A 20343-nucleotide genomic window follows, 5' to 3' on the forward strand; every position below is an offset into this window, starting at 1 on the left:
ACTGCAGCCAGTTTTTCTGTCACAATGTAGCTAAATCCAGTGAGTATTCTTCAAGAAGAAGAAACAATTTGTAACCTAGAAAAACTCAAAATGTTCTTAAATCGTATTTTAAGATTTTCTACGATAAAAAGTACGTATAAAATACTTACCCATCATAAAAATACATCTAGTTTTATTACAGACACAGTAAATGTAGGAAAACGATTCCTAAACACCCAGCAACACAATATAGTTGCCACAACAATTCCCTTTACAAATTCATGGATCTACAGGCAAAACGATGAAATAAAGCCCCCAACGGGGAACAAAACTATATTCGAACTACCCAACGGCCTAGCCTGGGCGCCCCCTCTAGTAGATCCAGATAATGATAAGGAAATAATTAGCCCTCCTACTGAAAACAATACTCCGAAAGAAGCCGTAAGAATGATCGTGGTTCGAAGGAAGAAAATGAAGAAACACAAACTGAAAAAACTGAGAAAAAAGTTGAAATTCGAAAGGGCTAAAGTACTGTCTTAGTTATATAATACTGTATGTTTTGTAAATTGATTATTTTTTTTTATAGCTGAGACAAAAAAGGGAATATAAAAAAGAAAAACTATTTCAAGACAAACTGATTCAACAATGCAAAGTAGCAGAGTCATTTTCTGCTGAGGATTACGTCCAAAACAAACTGGACGAGTTACATAAGCAAATACTCCCAAAGTTCTGGAAAGGAAAAAAACTGCCAGAGTTTTTGATCAGGGAGAAAATGGGGTTACCGCCCAAATAATTTTAGTTGTTATTCGTTTTTTAAGATTGTATATTTCACCTGCGACCGGCAGTAAAGAGTTGTAACAAATTCGGATGGTCTTTCATTAAGTTTATGAGTGAATGTATACGAGCTGCTGTAAATTCCTGTTGCGTTTGGTCACCTTCAACGGCCTTTTTGTCACCCACTACCTCAAGTCTACACGGCACTTTAGTTTTCTGTTTTGGGGCTTTTCCTAAAAAGATTTTGAGCTTAATAAACAGTAATCTGTTATATTTAAAACATGTAGGTACTTCGTTTTTTAACTAGTTTCTTCTTTCTATCTGGTACTTTTTGTTGGGAGGTCTTTATAATCGTCGGACGTTCTTGGAATGACACTGAAGACATATTTTGATCTCTACGAGGAACATTAATTGCTTTGTGGTTCGAGGTACTAGTTGAACCGTTCAGCGAGCCTTTTCTATCGGAAACGCTTTTTTTGCATTGGGTACAACAACTACCTGAAAATATTCAAGACAAAAAACTTATTTTTTTAATGACGAAATGGCGAATGCGCCTATTAAAGGAAACTTTTAAAACTTAAAAATTGCCTGAACTATTAAGGTAGAAGTACGATAATTCAACTGGTTATAGATAAGTACCTACAGTATGACCGAAAAAAAAACGGCGTCGGCGGTAGCTATGACATGAAGATCGCTGTTATTTTATATGTAAAATTGTATGGGGAATGTCGTCAATGTGTTCATTTCCAAGCCAACTGAACGCCGTTTTTTTTTCGATCATACTATACCGTATGTCGTAGAAAAATGTCGTAAAATATATACAGAGAGAAAACGACAGCTTGTATTGAAATGAAATTTTATGGATAGTGCATTTTTTTAAAAATATACAGAGTACTGCAGGGTGTCCCCAAAAAAAGTTACATATCATAGTTGTTTTTTTTTTGTAATAGATTTTCGATTAGAGAAGCATATGACTAAAATGTAAGGTTTTTGACATATTTAGCATTTTCTAAAAATGAAGAACCAATTTTAAATTTCAATAAAAGCTACGCAAATTAGAATTTACCCTGTATAGCCTAATATGATAGTTAAAATAACCATTGTACTTTAAATCAATTTAAAATTTAACCCAAAAAGTTATATAGTGTGAGACAAAATTAATATTGAACATTGGTCACTTTCAAAAGCAAAATACTCTTTTATTTTAAATGGAACACCCGGTATATAATTATTAAAACTATCGAGGATAATAAGAGCATGAAAATAATGAGACGCAAGCTCACTAATGAAATCGCGAGTGCGGAAATTTGCCGAAAATGGAAGAAATCAAATCATAAAATTGTTTATTATGGACTTTTACCTCTGCATTTACCTAAATAGTTCAATATAGTTGTTTGGAAATGTTGTTAAGCTCCGCCTACTAACATGTGTGACTAACTGTCATTATTTTGACGTAAACTGTAGATACCTGTGTGTGACGTGTAGGTTTGCGCGTTCACAGAACTCCGGTCCGTGCCCTGTTCCTTCCTAAGACAGGGCGGCGAGTATTCTTTTTGAATCTTCATCAAGGACTCCCTCATCAATTCGAGCGAGTTTCTCGCCAACACCAGCTTGGAAGATTTCGACCTCACTTCGCATTTGTCGTTGACGAACTCCATGAACTCCTTTTTCTCGCTAGCCGCGTCCAAGGACTCTCTTCGGGAACCTCGCGATCTCACCTCCTCCTTTTCTTTGAGCAGTTCGATGGAATCGATCGGAGACGGTGAGAATTCCGTTGAAGGTTTCCTGGCCAGCGATATTTTTCTAAGCAGTATCGAGTCTCTGGTTTCGACGGCCAATTCTCTAGAAGTATCTTGATAAAAAAAAATATAAAAAAAGACTAGAGAAACTTTCTTGACGAAATGGCGAATGCGCTTATTAAAGAAAACTTTTAAATACAGAGAAATTGTCTACTTTGTCACTTTTTTGCTTAAGTGATCTTTAAGTGATTCGGACAATGTAGTTACAACGTTGGACAATATAGAGTTTTCCGACGTCAATTTCAGGACCTATTCCAACGTTATGCAAACGTAGGTCTGTTTTACTAATTCCAACGTTGTTTAGATTTCCTTATTCTTACGTTGGTAGGACGTCGAGTCACTACTTTTTTGCAACTGTATTGAACCGTAACCTTAAATCTTAAATTTTTACTTCATTGTTCTGTTCAGTCAGACAGCTCAGTGCTGTTTTTGTTTTTATAAAAAAAAACTTAATTAAAATGGGACATTAGAAAGATACATATAAAACTAAATTTAAATATACATCGACATATATTACCGATAGTTTATCCACTCCCTCGTTTATTTAGATTATAGAGGGCGGCGCAAGCTAGACTCTAGGATGACTAAATTAGGCAATCTTGCGACTAGTGTACTACCTGTTAAGGCCGAACTGCGACTTTATTAGTCCAGTATGCGACTACTCGAACTACTTCATCTTAATCTCCAAAACAACAAAATGAAAGCCGCCATGTTGTTGAATAAGAAAATGTTTCGTTCCTAAAATAGCCATTCCTGCTTTTTGAATACATTAACTTGAAATATTTGACCCTAAAAAACACGCGGAAACAATTTTTTCGACTGCGAATAAATTATTCTCATTTTACTAAAAAAAAAATTTAAAATTTTTTTTAAAACTTCTTTAATTTTAAGGCCCATTAGTATTTTTCAAAGTAGAAACAATACATTTATCAATAAAGTTGTTTGCGTTTAACTTTTCTGCCTTGGGTAACGAGTTACAGAGTCGGTTAAAGTGTTTCAATAATTATCTTCAAACATCCTCCACACTTAAATACTTTTGTTTTGTTTTCCTTCACTGCCATCTGACATATATGTCTCTAACTAAATCATAAAATTAATATTTTTACTATAATTATCCCAATTTAGGATAAAACGCTACTTAGACGCCATATTAGTTTTGTATTTCTGTGAACTAGGATTTTAAACAACGTTGCAGTTTGTACTAAATTAGGCTTCTAGCCAACGTCGGTATCCAACGTCGTTTCGACCCAAAAATTATTCTCCAAACTAGTGCAGACTAGGGTTGGCACGAGGTTGTGCCGACGTTGCGCCCCGACGTTTGGTCGCGTGACACAACGTTGTCCCGAAGTCCAAATGCTGCTTGGGAAATTTATCGTTTACCTGTTTGACTTTCCCTGGCGGATGGTATTATTATAACCTCTTCATCACGATCACGATATATATCTCCATCTCTGTTAATACCTTTTTCTAGATCCTCCTGTCCCGCACTACGTCTACTGATTGCCAATTCGAGAGAATCGCGCGCAGCAAGAATTTTGGTCGACTCTGTTGGAACCTATTACAATAATTATATCTTTCTTTCAAAGTTGTAGACAATGATTCAGTATGGAAATTAAAAAAAATTCGGACTTCCGCTGACTTTATTTATTTTGATTAACGCAACGATTGGTGCGTTTTATCAGTGCTTGCCATATCGTTGAAATTTCCGTACTATTTCCGTATTCATGGCAGCGCTCTCCATTATAATGGACAGCAAACTGCAGGAAAGAGGTTTAGGCATTAGATACAGATACGCCGGCGCACAGTGTAACGAAAACTAAAATAGTGGGTCATTGGCATTTTTCTTCAGTTATCACTATTCTTGCTGACATTTTTTGACAGAAATTAAATAATACGACTAGGAATTTTTGCTACAGGGCGAAAATAATAAAAAAAGGCGTAATGGAAGGTCAAAAAAATACGAAGTTTTATAAAAGCACTTTACAGGTATATTTTTTTATTTACGAAGAGTTTTTAGCTCTTATGGACTAAAAACGTTATCAAATTACTGTCGAACAATCATTTATCTCCCGCTAATATGTCAAAACTCAATCAACATTACTAAATACTCAAATAATCAGGGATAAATTTGATAAGACTGCAAAACTCAAAGAGAACGACACAAGTGGCAAATATCATTTAACAGTATTAAATAATATGATAATATGCGAAAAAAACGTATTCAACTTCAACAAAGGAAACCATAATACACACCTCCCAAAAAATTTCGCAACACTTATATTTTTCGTAGTATTTATTCTTGAAACGCTTCGAACATTTTTATGTGAAAAACTTAAATCTAAGGTCTGCCTGAGTTATAATATACTTTCGATTCCTTAACAAGTTGCTATTAATGCAAATAACTTTTGAGATTATTGTTAACCAAGAGAATTTAAGAATACTTTGCAGTTTTCCAAATTAATAAGTGATGCGATAATTTATGTGGGTGTATATTATTCCAAAATAACATAATATGTAAGGCACTTACATAGAACATGCTTAAAAATCATTCTCAATTTCTTCTCCATCCATATACAAGAGCTGTTTCGCTTCCGGAAACAAGTCTACTTTTTTATTTTTAGAGTGCTTTGGTCGCAGATGTGAAAGTAGAGGATCTGAATATATCAATAAGTTGTGCAATATATCTTCAATAGTTTGGCACCAACAATGATGCAGCATTGAGGGTGGAGTGTTAAATACATCGAAGAAAATTTTGCCGGTTTGAAAAAATATTCTCTTGAGTAATTTTTCTCCAATGTTGAGATTTTCTGAATTGTTTAAACTGTCCCCCACCCCAATGTGAGGATGGTTCCTCGCCCCTAAAATAGCATTCAGTATGTTCATAACAAGTGTATAGTTTTTTCAATAAAGAAATTATAGCAGAAAAAATTACGGATAAAAACTACGGTCGAATCAATGGAAAACGTAATTATTGCCGAAGAAATTTATTTTTTTCTTCCAGGTTCGGATCTAGGTGGATGAAATTTATATGTAACAGTATACTAGAAGGTTCACTCTATGATATTTTGTATATATAACCTTGCGCGAATGTAAGCGTTTTTTTGAAAGTCATAATAAACATGTAGAAACTAGACTTGAAAAAAATTGGGACATTTTGTTCAGGTTTGTTGTTGGTAAAAGACCTCTCTTTACGGAAAAAATTGTTGGAATTGAACAACACAAGGAAACTTCTGAAAATAATAAATTTCATTGTATGAAATTTTTGTACAGATTTGCTAAATTAAGGAAACCATAACTTTAACCCGCCATAACTCCCCGACTGAGAGGTCAACTCATGAAATATCTCACATGGTGGGGCTCTGGGATGTCCTTTATCCATCTATATAAAAAACTTGATGAATTAATTTTTTTGTTTTTTGGGCTAATGTCCCGCATTTCCCGATTTCGTTACACTGTGCGTCGCCTTAATTCAGACACAGAATGGATCATGTAAACGCGCCGCGTTTTTCTTACACTAACTAACTTATACTAAATCGAAAAAAAAAACAAAAACAAAAATAATAAAAACAAAAAAAAAAAAAAAAAAAAAAAAAAAAAAAAAGAAAAAAAATTAAAAAAAAAACAAACAAAATAGAATGCCTTAATAGAAACCTCCTTACCGGTTCTATCAACTCTTCTTCAGACAAAACCGTGAAAGGTTTGATGGAACTTTTCCTCCGCGCTTTCTTTGCTGACATTTCTTTGTGCGAATCAGTATCTTCCTGTTTGCTGCTTCTACTCCCCCTGCCGAACTCCTCCCTAAATGTCACTTGCGACTGTTTGCATTTACGTCTAAAATATCATCAAATTCAATAACAATCCTGTTTATACCGTACCATCGAAAAAAAAACGGCGCCAAAGAAGGCTGGGAATGAAAATCGATGATAATTTTGGCGAGGTCAAGCCCTAGAGTCATTACTTGACCCGTATTTTTCTCTATTTTTTAACGGCGCTTACTTGGTAACGCAGTGTTGCCAGTGTTGAAGGATTTTACAGTAAAATTTTCTCGATTGAAATGCTGACTGATTTTTATCCAAAAAGAAGACGATATAAATGAAGGTTTCTGGCAAGGACTGTATATATTCTAAAGGACTGTTCGATCGCGTCAAATCGCCGCTGTCGTAGTCGCCGTGGAATGCTACGTCACGCGCTGACCAGCGCTCCACAGTGCGGCGGATGGTTATTCTAGCGGGACAAAATCTCAAGAGCAATGTTTGGGACTTAGCAAATGGTCTAATATATAGCAACTATATGGTTAAATTTATTTATTTATTAACAACTTAATTTATTAATAAACCCAAGCAGCATTTGGACGTCGGGACAACGTTGTGTCACGCGACCAAACGTCGGGGCGCAACGTCGGCACAACCTCGTGCCAACCCTAGTCTGCACTAGTTTGGAGAATAATTTTTGGGTCGAAACGACGTTGGATACCGACGTTGGCTAGAAGCCTAATTTAGTACAAACTGCAACGTTGTTTAAAATCCTAATTCACAGAAATACACAACTAATATGGCGTCTAAGTCGCGTTTTATCCTAAATTAGGATAATTATAGTAAAAATATTACTTTTATGATTTAGTTAGAGACATATGTCAGATGGCAGTGAAGGAAAACAAAACAAAAGTATTTAAGTGTGGAGGATGTTTGAAGATCATAATTATTGAAACACTTTAACCGACTCTGTAACTCGTTACCCAAGGCAAAAAAGTTAAACGCAAACAACTTTATTGATAAATGTATTGTTTCTACTTTGAAAAATACTAATGGGCCTTAAAATTAAAGAAGTTTTAAAAATTTTCTGGAATTTTTTTTTTTTAGTAAAATGAGAATAATTTATTCGCAGTCGAAAAAATTGTTTCCGCGTGGTTTTTAGGGTCAAATATTTCAAGTTAATGTATTCAAAAAGCAGGAATTGCTATTTTAGGAACGAAACATTTTCTTATTTAACAACATGGCGGCTTTCACTTTGTTGTTTTGGAGATTAAGATGGAGTAGTTCGAGTAGTCGCATACTGGACTAATAAAGTCGCAGTTCGACCTTAACAGGTAGTATACTAGTCGCAAGATTGCCTAATTTAGTCATCCTAGAGTCTAGCTTGTGCCGCCCTCTATAATATAAATAAACGAGGGAGTGGATAAACTATCGGTAATATATGTCGATGTATATTTAAATTTAGTTTTATATGTACCTTTCTTATGTCCCATTTTAATTAAGTTTTTTTTATAAAAACAAAAACAGCACTGAACTGTCTGACTGAACAGAACAATGAAGTGAAAATTTAAAATTTAAGGTTATGGTTCAATACAGTTGCAAAAAGGTAGTGACTCGACGTCCTACCAACGTAAGAATAAGGAAATCTAAACAACGTTGGAATTAGTAAAACATACGACGTTTGCATAACGTTAGAATAGGTCCTGAAACTGACGTCGGAAAACTCTATATTGTCCAACGTTGTAACTACGTTGTCCGAATCACCTAAAGATCACTTAAGCAAAAAAGGTTACAAGACAACGTTTATTCGACGTCGCAGAAGCTTCCTACTTTGCTGTAGTACTAGTCCAACGTCGGCACAACGTTATAAAAACGTTTAAATTTATTTTAATACCCAAGGTAGGGAGCTAACTATTTTTTGTAACTAATCGAACGTTGTGATTAGTAAACATGTGGTCGCAAGTCGTGAAAATGCTACTTGGGAATAAATACAAGATAATAAAACTATGATATTATTCGTAAATGACACGCAAAAACCGTATTGTAAACTATTGCCAAATACATAAAATTATGATATCAAAAAACTCTTTAGCAGTTTTTTTTTAATTAATTTGTAATCTTGTGAGACCCTCTATAATTTATTTTAAAAAATATATTTTATTTTGAAAATAATAAATAAGATAGATATTTTAATTTTAATTTTAACACTCGGTAATTGTAAATTCATATATAGTAAGTATCTAAGACAATTTTTTAAACTCAGTGCCTTTTGATGGAGTTGTTTTGTTTTTATACTATCCGATTGAAATGAATCTTTTTGGGCATTCACCTGTTAAGCTTGAACTCACTGTGACTGTGACTACCTGTGTTGGTAACTATTGGTAACTCAAAAGATCTACATCATTCAATACATCGATATTTGAAAAAAAAGTGAAAGTTTGATATCTGCAGAACAAAGGCACGAAGGATTTTAACAAATAATATACGTACAGTAGAAAAGTACATACCTTTGGCGATCTTCAACATAATTTGGCTTTCTAATAAAATGTATAAGCACTTGTAAATATTTTGTTTTCGTATGATCTCTGCCTTGCTGAGCAGAAAACGACCAAATTTGATTGATAAAAATGTATCGAAATACAAAGAATATTCTTGCATTTTTGTATCAATTGGAATGTCTACTATTTATTCTTATCAGTACACATTTTTTGGCTTATTTCTAACCAAACGCTTTTGTCCCGCTAAATTTATCTTCCAACGCACTGTGCGCTCGTCCGTCAAATGCAAAAATAACTGTCACTGTCTAAAATCTTTAGCGCCAACTTCAACTCATGCATGACATCCTTTTTAAATTCAATAAGACAGAACACATAAAACAAATCGCCAAACCTCGCCAAAAATATCATCGATTGTCACTGCTCAGCCGTCTTTGACGCCGTTTTTTTTTCGATAACACGGTATTAAACACAAATTCTAACTGCAACATGGACGAGGTTGTGCTGTTCGACGAGATAATGTCTCCAGAAAAGGAGGATTTTGAGCTGGCAGGTGATTTTTCCTTGGGTAGCTCCTCTTGAGATAATTTCTTCCAGTTGTCGATCAGAATTTCGACGTCTTTGTTCCATAGATCGCCGCTAGGACGAATCTCAACGCCTGCTGAGAGCATGTCGCGGAAGTCTTCGCGCACGTACAGTTTGTTTTTGAAGTAAATGGAAGGAAGCACATCGTGTTCACCTGAAAAAATCATTAATTCATCTGTCATAATACTCGTTATAAATGGCCAAAAAGTCTGTCATTCTTTGAATGTCGTCTGTCAAAATTTTCCCCGACTCGTTGGACAAACTATAGATAGGATTTAGATTATATACAGGTTGGTCCGAACTGTATTCCGGAAACTTCGGCAGCCTATTCTGCAGATAAAAATAAGTAAAAAAGTTCGTATAAATGTATGTTCTAAAATGCTTAGTTTCGGAGATACAGGGTGTAGAAGTTTCATTTTTATTTCGATTTTTTCCAAATAATTTCTGAAGTAACGTCAATATTTGGATGAAAATTGGTGTCGGGGAGTTTTTTGAAATGAGAAATTTGATTTTGATGTCAATATACATGTGTTTTAATTGTTTTAAGAGTAATAACTTTTCGTCCGTACCTGTATAAAACTACTGGGTGAAAAAATTTACATTTCCGTGATTTATACGTAAAAAATATCTCTTGGTAAAAATGGCTACGAGCAACCGTTCTCGAGATATTTAGAGTAGTTTAGGAAATAGTCAATAGCTACATGTCATTATTGACAAAAAATAAACGCGTTGAGTACCGGGTGGCCAACTAAGAATGGACGCCGGCTGTATCTCAGCAACTACTTATCCTATAACTTTGGGAAAAAAATTCTAAAAAGTAAATCGACCAAGAGAAATCGCTGGAAATGATTGCCAAGTTCGAAAATGCCATGAAATTTTTTCACGCAAAAGCGCAATATCTGTTATGATGTCAAACAGCGCCCTCTAGCTACCACGAAGAACATTGTGGAAACAAAATTGATGCTGGAGATCATTAAGGAAGAAAACCTCTTTTAAACGAGCCCTAGTTTGTTTAAATCGCGTAACCTAAACCAAAGTTATCCTTATTTTAATAAAAGCAAATTTAACCTTCCCCCACCACCTTATTTTATGAGATAGAGCAAAATACTCTATATCAAAAAAATTACAAATTTCTCGATGATTACACTGATAATATTTAAAATACCTGTTCACCTGCATATTTTTGAGAAAAATCCTGTTTTCTGATTGGCTCTTAGAGAAACGCCCCCTAGCGGACATTTTTCGAACTTGAAAATATATTCCAGCGATTTCTCTTGGTCGATTTACTTATTAGAATTTTTTTTCCAAAGTTATACGATAAGTAGTTTCTGAGATACAGCCGGCGTCCATTCTTAGTTGGCCACCCGGTACATGACGGTTGTTTACGATATTCTCCGATGGTGGCAGCACCGGCGGAAAATGCACCAAGTCCATAGGCGACTTTTTTCCCTATGTGAAGGATACTAAATTTAAAAAAAAGTAAGTATCTTACCCAAAACAGAACCTTTTGCTACAGACGGGTTCAGTTCATTCATACACTGATGGTAATCGTTGATTTCCAAGGAAGAAACCGTCTCTTCTTCAACTGTCGGTTCAAACCATGGCAAAATCATTTTATCAGGCTTTGGTAGACGCAGGTCCGTCTTAGCTACGGCATCGGTCAGTTCGAACACCAGCATTTTCTCCACGGACAGCAAAAACTCGGCCTGAGTCGGTGCCGAACGCAGGGCAAAGTTGATGAATTTCTGGAAATGCCTGATGATCTCCAACAAGCATTTCTCCCTCATGTTGATGTGCTCTGATTTTTGTTTAGAAACGATATTCAACGACACTATTTGATCGTCTCGAACTTTAACTTCTCTGTGGAGTTTTTCGATCTGGTTTTTGTAGTAGGCTTCGATGTGCTGTTTTTGGTCGCAGCACCTTTGTCGCTCCGTGCACAACATGTACATCAAGTCAACCAAGTTGGTGCACTCCATGTTATGCTTGAGATTGCGCAAGGCTTTTTGGGTTTTGGTTTTGGCCATCTTCGCGTCGAAGTCTCGTAAAGCTTCTTGTTTCCTACAAAGAAAAATAGAAACATTTTGTATACAGGGTAATATTATATAATAATAATAGTTTCCGTATATAGAGTTTAACGCCTTGGAGTAGCAAGGTACAGCTTGCCATACTAGAGCCGTTCGGTATACAAGAAGGTAATGGGGCTAGCACTACGCTTCAACCGCCTATTATTATCTCAGGATTGTGACTCCCAAGTACAAGTGACTCCCAAGTACATACTCATTTAAGGCTGCGTCGACCTAGGGAGATATTAATATCTAACTCTGCCTAGTACTAAATATTTTAGTACTAGGCAGAATAGCTTTTAGGCATATTAGACTAAAATAAAAACGTGGGGCCCACTAACTATTGCTGTAATACTTTCTTCTATACTAAGTGTGGATTGCATCGACTTACTATAATCGTAACTGGAGATTTTGACAATCAATAACCAGCCGTGGCGGCTTCACCAGCGAACGCCGAGCTCATGATCTACCAAAGTATAAAGATATGCTTTGCCATAGGTAGGATTTCAGAGGGGCCCCACGTTTTTATTTTAGTCTAATATGCCTAAAAGCTATTCTGCCTAGTACTAAAATATTTCTGAACTAGAAGTTCAAAATACCTAATTGTTATTATTATTTTCTAGTTTTCAGTGCACATAAGATAAAACCGTTTAACTTAAAAGTTTTTTTACCGATTTTTTATTTTCTAGTTTTTAGTATTTAACGGAAATGCCTACCGAATATTCCTCATTCTATTTAATTCATTTAGTGCCTCATTATTACATGGTTTTTTACCTGATAATTTATTACAATCTAATTCCTCAATACATAGCCCTTCCAGAGACTTGACTCGACTTAGAGCCACGTATGCTTGCCCTTCCTCAAACAATTTGAGCCCAAATACACTACTGCATGGTCGACTGTGCTGCCCTGCATTTTATGGACGGTGGATGCCCATGACAAAATTAAGGGTAACATCCTTCTTTCAGCCGTACCATAATTGAATTTTGCTGGAAACTGTATGGCTTTCGGGTGTATAACGTGTATGCCGTCTCTGCCAAAGTCAATCCAAACTGATGGTACATCTGTTTCGTACATTTGGGTGCGACGGAACTGAGGCCAAACAATTTCTGTAATGTGGCCTATAGCACCATTTACCAATCCTTTTGTAACGTCAATGTTGGACCGCAACATTACTTTTGCTCCTACAAATATTTCAAGTACTGATGGTAAGCCTCCAGTCTTATTTATATCTGTTGGTATTATATTTGCTAAATTTAAATTATCTGTATTTCGTGTGGCGTCAATTAGTTGGTCCTGTGCTTTAATGGTATAAATTCGAGATCCCTTATTCCGGAACAGATTTAAAACAGCAGCGTTGTGATTGTTTATTTGCTGATTAGTGGGGTATACCCTTAACGCTTTGTCTGTTGCAAACTCATCACTTGGGTTTTGAAGTTCCCACGAGTAATGGATATTTTAACGGTCGACCCCCCCAGAGGTCCAGTAGAGGGGCAAGGCTATAATATACAACAAGAAGCGCCCAATCTTGAGGGGAAAACGCTTGCGACATTACATTTTTAGCCATCGTAATGCCATACAGTCCTCAGCACGTTTTAACCTATTACTTGGGTGGTAAAGCTACCGCTAACTGCGTAGGTACATCTAATCACCTATTTTTTTTATCTGTCCTTCTAACGTCACACAATCTTGGACACAACTGTTCTGGACACGACTACTCATGCCCTCACCTAATACGCCATTTTGTAACGACGTCCATCTTGGATTTTAAATTTTGTCATAATCACAGTATTCTATTAGTGTAGCCCTTTCATTTGATACCCATATTGAGGGGGGTTGTGGAAAATATGAAATCCGCCATTTTGTACCGGCGGCCATCTTAGATTTACAATGTTATTGATATTACTATATTGTATTGTCATCGGAACTAAAGGTGTGTACCAAATTTCAGATCAATCTGACAACAGGAAGGTACTTAAATTTCAATTTCTAATTTTGACCCAAATAAACAAACAAATAAATAAAAATACCGTACGGGTCGAGCTAAATAAAACCGTTTAAAAAAAGAAATAAAATAGAGGGTGTTAAGTTATGCATATTGACTCGCTACATATACCAACAAAAAATTTTTTTTCTACATCTTTCCGTGTTCAAGTTGTATTCTCGGTTGTATAATCAACCGAGGCGAAAGAGGGGAGCCACCCTGTATGAATATACCGATATTACCGATCAGTTTTACTGGAAACTTTGTTCTCGCGTTAATTATTCATTCAGGTAAAGACTGCTTCAGTAAAACTGAAACTACCTCAACTCCATTTCGAAGAGTTCAGTCAATGCCTCTTCCTGTTGGTCGAGCTTCCGCAAGAACTCCGCTGTAATTCTTTTGACAACTTGCTCGGTCTCTTCCTGCAAGCGCCCTTGCCACTTCTCCTTCATTTTCTTTGCGTTTTCCTTGATCGCCTCCTCTTGTTGCTTCCTCATCGTTGCCTCCAGGCGATCCAGTTCGTACTTGAGGAGAGCATCAAATTCGAGCTTGCGTTTCTCCATTTCCACTTGGCAAAGCAGTCTCTCCCTTATTTCGACGTCTTTGAGGTCGGCTTTGAGTTTCTCCTCTGCACCAGCTAAAAGCTTTAATCGCATCTTCTCTAAGATTTGCTGTTTGTCCTCCTCCATGTCTTGGACAAACTTCTTTTCCAATTCAAGCCCAATTTCTGGAAAGAAGTTGTGTAGAATAGCCAAAGATATTTAAACTCTAAATACACACACCGGAAAAATCTAGGGATATTATTTTATTAAAGTTAAAAATAAATGTTTTGAATAAACATCCACATATTTGTAGGCCTATTTCTACTTCGATTGAAACGAAGTAGTCACACTAGTTATTTCTAAATTTGGGATATTTGCAGAAGTGTTTGTGCATTTTTTGTCAAATGTATAAAAAGCACCTAGCATAAATTGTTCGAATTTAACCTGTATTGGCTATGTTTTTATGATAACTGACCAGAATTCATTCAAATAACTCTGTTTAGTATTAAACGACATTATGGAGCGTAGATATCTTAACAGAGACGAAATGCTAAGGGCCATGAGTATGCTTGAAGCTGGAATGCGCCAAATCGACGTAGCTAGAGCATTAAATACAACGCAAAGTGTAATATCGCGATTAAGTGCACGCTACCGTGAAAGTGGTGATGTTGCTGAAAGGCACACAGGGCGACATCGCATTACTACCCCTCAGCAAGATCATTTTTTACAATTAAATGCTCGACGCCGACCGACTCTTACAGCACCAGAGCTTAGTTTAATTCTCCAGGAAACACAGAACGTAACCGTTAGTCCTGACACTGTTCGCAATAGATTAAGATAGGTCAACTTAAGAAGCAGACGCCCCTGGAGAGCTCAACCCTTAACGAGAGGAAATCGACAGGTACGATATTTGTGGGCTCAAGATCATGTTCAGTGGTCGAATGAACAATGGGCCAATGTTCTCTTCACGGAGTCACGCTTTGGAATTCATCCGGATTCGAGAAGGCTTAGGGTATGAAGAGAACCGGGAAATCTTATTCGGTTGGATCATGTTCAGGAAGTACACCCTTATCAAGGTGGAACAGTTATGGTCTGGGGAGGAGTCAAGTTACGCCGAAAAACCGATCTCGTTTTTCTTGAAAGGTTTCTAACAGGAATCACATATCGTGATTTAATTCTTGAGCCTGTCGTGTTACCATATGCCAATGAATTTGGGAGAAACTTCATTCTCATGCATGACAATGCACGGCCTCATACAGCCAGAGTGGTAAGTGAGTTTATCAATGCTCATCAATTAAACATCTTACCCTGGCCGGCACAATCTCCTGACCTCAACCCCATCGAGCACGTATGGGACGCGGTCCAAAGAAGAATTTTGAGAATGGGTATGCCTCGTGAAACTCGTAGGGATCTGGTTCAGGCCGTGAATGCAGCGTGGCAGGCTGTACCTCAAGAAGAGATCGACAACCTGATCAGGAGCATGGAGAGACGATGTAGGCCTGTAATGAACAGTAGAGGAGGTCATACCCTTTATTAAGTAAAAATGGTTTTATCTTTTTTTTTAATTCACAGTTTAGAATAAAAAAAAATGTGTGTATTTTTTTGAGTTCAATAAAAATCAAGGTAAATTTGAAAAATTCGGTAAATTTCACATTTTTATTTCCAATACGTCCTGTAAACTATTTGTTTATTTTAATTTTGTTATATCAGAAATGCAAATAATAAAATTATCGACGATGGAGGGATAAAATTGTAATATCCCTAGACTTTTCCGGTGTGTGTATTTAAACTGAGTTTAAATATCTTTGAGAATAGCAAAATATAGTTCTTTTCATGTAAAAATTCCATGTTTATCGTGAATTTGAATGCGATTAATATCTAGTTCTAAAAAAAAATATTATACATAATAAAAATTATAAGAAATTGTTTAGTTTCCCTAATGATATTTTATATATTTTTTTTCGAATTTTTCGAACACAAACCTATAATTCCTTGGTGAGTTAAAGCCTGCAGACATTTCGGTGTGAACGGTGGCTTCAGCGCTAATTTCCCTATGAGCAAATCACTAGGAGACACCCACAAATCACCCAAAGGTCCTTTTAGAGGGTTGTTGAGTCCGAAATCACTGCGAAGAGCGCATTCACATTGAGCCAGGATCACTTTGGAGGCTTGAACGCCCAAGTTGCTCTCCACTTCGGACATTTTGGGCACTTTCACGTCTTTGATCAACTCCTTACGACGATTGTAGTACTCACTCCTGTCCAAATCGAATGTAAAAACCTCACTCCCCATTTTTTATAGAAAATTTATCACCCTCTTGCTTGGAATTTTGAAAATTTCTCATGAGGATCGAGAGTTTTTCTAAACCTGGCGTTTAAAAATAAGGTATTGTACCTATTCCGTTGATTTTGACATTTTCTGTGTCAAATGGTGAGTTTGAAAGTTCTGAAATCTATAGTAGAAATCGGGAGAGTTTTGGAAACTAATCCATACTAAAAAGATACTAATATAAAAAATCCTTAAGCGACTGACTCACTGATTAATCGCGATCCTGCTCAAACCACTCAACGTATGAAGCTCAATTTTGGCATACAGGTTGATTCTAGGGTGTAGAGGTTCGATAAGAGGGGATTTTTCGAAATTCCAGTTCCAAGAGGGTGAAACCACCCCTCAAATATTACAATATTTTTTATTTAAAAAACGGTCAAATTTCCGAAAAAAACGCTTAAACACGTATATTTTATTTTCTTTTTTTTACATATTTTAAGATTTTTTAAAAATGTGTACCTACAGGATGTTTCGAAAAATTTGGTCATTGATTGATCACGATCCGGCTTAAAGTGCTTGACGTCAAAAGCTGATTTTTGGAAAACGGATTGTCTAATACAACTTTTGCATATAATTATTATTATTATTATAAAATTTACATGGGATTTCCTATGTCCTGTGTTGTACCAATCAAATGACGTTAGGTTGAGTTTCGCTAATTAAAAACTAGTAATTTTTTCTTTGCTACATTCAAATAAGATCCTACAAACTTCATAAACACTTGACTCTAAATTTAGGCAGTTTTATTTATAACGTTGTGCAACTACCAGGATGAAATTGTAGAAATTAAGAACTAGGCCACATATAACCCGCTTCTTTTCATTAAAAATCTATTTTTATCCTATTTTAGCACGGGAAATCACTACAAATATCTTTTTTTTCTCTCCTACACTAAGTAGATTAGCCTGGAATAAACACCGCTTAAAATTTGAATCGGTTTTTGGATCCGGTCCAAAAATCCACAGGCATCCATCTCATCTGCTCCATATTTTTCTTAGTTTTGTTGTAACTCTAATAGTATTGCGTTATGGGAAAAAAACACTGATTTAACAGGTATGTTAGTGTCAGAAAAATTTAATATTGGGGTTTTTGAAGAGAATTTAGTGAAGAGTTTGAGTGTTTTGGAAAATTTTGCGAAAAATGTGTGTTCTAAATGTGATTGGTTATTTTAAGTTAGTGATCTCATTGAAACGATGATAGTTTTTGTATTTTTAGATTTGCATTGCTTCGAAATTGCTGTTTACGCGAAATAACTGTTTTTTTTTTTAATTTTTAATATGTAATACGATAAAATTTGTAAAAGTAGCTAATTATTAGCTCATTCGTCTATATAGAGCTCATATATTTAATTAAATATTTTTAATAAAGCGAAAATTTAAATTTTGTTGTTAAAAATTTGGCTTGTGTGATGCAAATTATGAATATATCTCCGATTTATTTTTTTATTAAAGCGGCTCACCTCTATAATTTTTTATTTTTTCGTGAGGCACTTTTGAGAAACACCCGGTATATTAATAGTTTTTATAAAAATGTAATTTTGTTTTTAAAAAATTGGCTTGTATGAAGCAAATTATGAATATCCAGATATCTCCCATTTGTGCATCACCTAAATCAACTTTTTTTAAAAAACTACCAATAGTTTAACTGAATATATGACTAAAAAAGGGATTACCATCAGTTATTTTCAACGAGATGCCTCAAAAGTTCACTGAATTTATTTATATAATTTTTCTTAGCGATTTTACCCACAATTTTTTTTGTAGTGATTACACAAAAAACCTCGAACATCCATAATCTCCAAAAATGCTGTCTCCCGGAGAGATCGAAGACCCCCAAATCACCAGCGAGCAATTGCTCTCGCTCAAATCCGACCTGAAAATCATCGGAATGCTTGAGGAACTGTCAAACAAGCATTGCCCAGCTCCTTTCAAAGACATAGAGGCTGGGGGAAAGATCTCCAAATGCAACGACACCTCTCTGAAGCTAAGAGAGGAAGGTGCCAAGATGCTCAGGCAGAAAAAGTACCAAAAAGCTATTCTGGCTTTCACCGAAAGCATCGCCAATGCTGAACCTGGTAGCGAGTACCTCGGGTTGGCTTATGGGGGAAGATCTGAGGTGCTTTTCGAGAGAGGGTACTACAAGGAATGTTTGAGGGTAAGTGTATACCTTTTTTTACCGTTATTTTACCTTTACCGTTATTTTTAATTAATACTAATAATTTCTCAGTACAGAAAAAAATATAGAGCATTTTATTTAAAAAAATTAATTGTTAATTTATCTCAAAAACTGCGACTTTGACTGATTTTGATGTTATTACAAATTTTGTTGCAAATATTATTCCTAATCTTAAATTGAAAACCGCGTTTCGCTAGCTACTGTAATTTCGGAGTTACGATTTTTAAAAATTTTTAACCCCCTCCCATACCCCCTTACCACCCCCACCAAAAACTAATGGCCAGATTCTCGGGTGCCACAGTATTTTTGTGCCAAATTTGGTTAAAATCGGTTTAGCGGTTTTTGAGTTATCGTGTTACAGACAGACTGACAGACAAACAGATACTGTCTGAATATTTTCTTAAAAAAATTGGATTAAAAATCTCAAACAGAAAGATTGATATTGAATATATTTTTATCTTTTTTTAGGACATTCAGAGAGCAAAAGAAAACAATTATCCCGCAGAAATGATTGGAAAACTCGAAGATCGTAAAGCACAAGCTGAACACAACCTCCCCAACCAAGAAACCCAAAAATACCATGAAAATCTCCCCAATATTCCCAACATCAACCCTAAAATACCCTGCGCATCCGACTCCATAGAAATCCAATCAAATTCAGAGTCAGGAAAACAGGTGGTTGCCATCAAAGACATACCAGCAGGTGAAATAATCGCTATAGAACAACCCTACGTGGTTGCAGTTGGTATTGGACCTTCCCAAAAGTACCTACATTGCCACGAATGCCTTGAACTGTGCTACAACCTCATCCCATGTCAAAAATGTCGTACCGCACTATATTGTAGCGAAGAATGTCAGTCCAGAGCCTTCGAAGAGTACCATTACAGTGAGTGTGATCTTTGCCAATACGATTTCATTGAACAAATAAGCGTTAAAACCGTTCTAAGAGGTGTTAAAGAGAGTGCTTCAAACGGTACTCAGTTTGATGGTACGGTATATCGTTCAGATAGGTTTGAGGAAGTGCAAGAGATAGAAACAAACAAGGAGAAGCGGACAGTAAGGGAGTTTTTTGAAGCTGCAAACGAGGCATGTATCTACACGTATTTTTTGAAGAAATACTCTGATTTTTTTACCAAAACCGGACTAAGCGAGGAAAGATTGAAGGAATTACTGTTCCATCAGTACCTTAGTACGAGTTCTTCGAAAATTTCAGTGGAGAAAACCAAGAAATCGTCTGTAAACACCGAGTTTCATGTTATGGGAGATGCTTTATACCCTTTTGCCAGTCTTTTGAAACATGATTGTTATGCCAATCTTACTACATCGTTTTTTGGATCGTCTCTTGTACTCAGGGCTGCGAAAGATATCAAAAAAGGTGAATCGTGTTCTTTAACGTACCGGAACTACAATTTTGCGGAGTTTCCCAAGGTGGTACGCACCCACCAGCTGTGGCAAAACTTCCATTTCAACTGTAAGTGCGACGCTTGCGAGAATAATTGGCCAATTTTCGATTGCTTGAACCCAGGAAACACTGAGCAGTACCTCAAGTTGGTGGAGACGGTCCAGAAGGCTCTGGAAAGTCCCTCGGGAGATGCTAGTGGGTTGCTGAAGACCGTGACTAAGAAAGTTAGAGCTCTGTCCAGCGGTGAACCAACTAAAGTTGATGTTAATATTAAGAGAATATTTTGTGATCTGCTTAAAATGCCTGGTAATAAAATTCTTGAATTTTATGTTAGTTTGTCTTATTATATTTATATCTATTGTGTCTTCTTTTCTTCAGTTATAACTCATCTTCAGAGCTGAAAGCCTCACAGAAAGCTTAACAGTTTTTTTGATTTAAATCATTTTAATGTCATTTGATTAG

At 36.0% G+C, this 20343-nt stretch overlaps 3 protein-coding genes across 3 annotated transcripts; 2 read left to right on the forward strand and 1 right to left on the reverse strand.

Annotated features, from left to right (window-relative positions):
- Positions 1 to 35: 35 nt before the first annotated feature.
- Positions 36 to 841, forward strand: LOC115886494. Its single transcript, XM_030905668.1, has 3 exons — positions 36 to 130; positions 182 to 507; positions 566 to 841. Exons 1-3 carry the CDS (start codon positions 91 to 93, stop codon positions 770 to 772), a joined length of 573 nt encoding a protein of 190 aa, XP_030761528.1. The 5' UTR covers positions 36 to 90; the 3' UTR covers positions 773 to 841.
- Positions 784 to 16402, reverse strand: LOC115886491. Its single transcript, XM_030905665.1, has 9 exons — positions 15959 to 16402; positions 13756 to 14161; positions 10877 to 11445; positions 9283 to 9538; positions 6212 to 6383; positions 3933 to 4107; positions 2222 to 2605; positions 1045 to 1251; positions 784 to 986 (listed from the first exon to the last, which is right to left on the reverse strand). Exons 1-9 carry the CDS (start codon positions 16266 to 16268, stop codon positions 808 to 810), a joined length of 2658 nt encoding a protein of 885 aa, XP_030761525.1. The 5' UTR covers positions 16269 to 16402; the 3' UTR covers positions 784 to 807.
- An 809-nt stretch (positions 16403 to 17211) lies between these two features.
- Positions 17212 to 20265, forward strand: LOC115886672 (histone-lysine N-methyltransferase SMYD3-like). The gene is made up of 4 exons (XM_030905925.1): positions 17212 to 17357; positions 18068 to 18458; positions 18948 to 20210; positions 20260 to 20265. Exons 2-4 carry the CDS (start codon positions 18108 to 18110, stop codon positions 20263 to 20265), a joined length of 1620 nt encoding a protein of 539 aa, XP_030761785.1. The 5' UTR covers positions 17212 to 17357; positions 18068 to 18107.
- Positions 20266 to 20343: the final 78 nt, after the last annotated feature.

The sequence above is a fragment of the Sitophilus oryzae genome, unplaced genomic scaffold (genome assembly GCF_002938485.1).
Source record: "Sitophilus oryzae breed Bouriz unplaced genomic scaffold, Soryzae_2.0 scaffold_494_pilon_pilon, whole genome shotgun sequence".
In the NCBI taxonomy this organism is placed as follows: Eukaryota; Metazoa; Arthropoda; class Insecta; order Coleoptera; family Curculionidae; genus Sitophilus; species Sitophilus oryzae.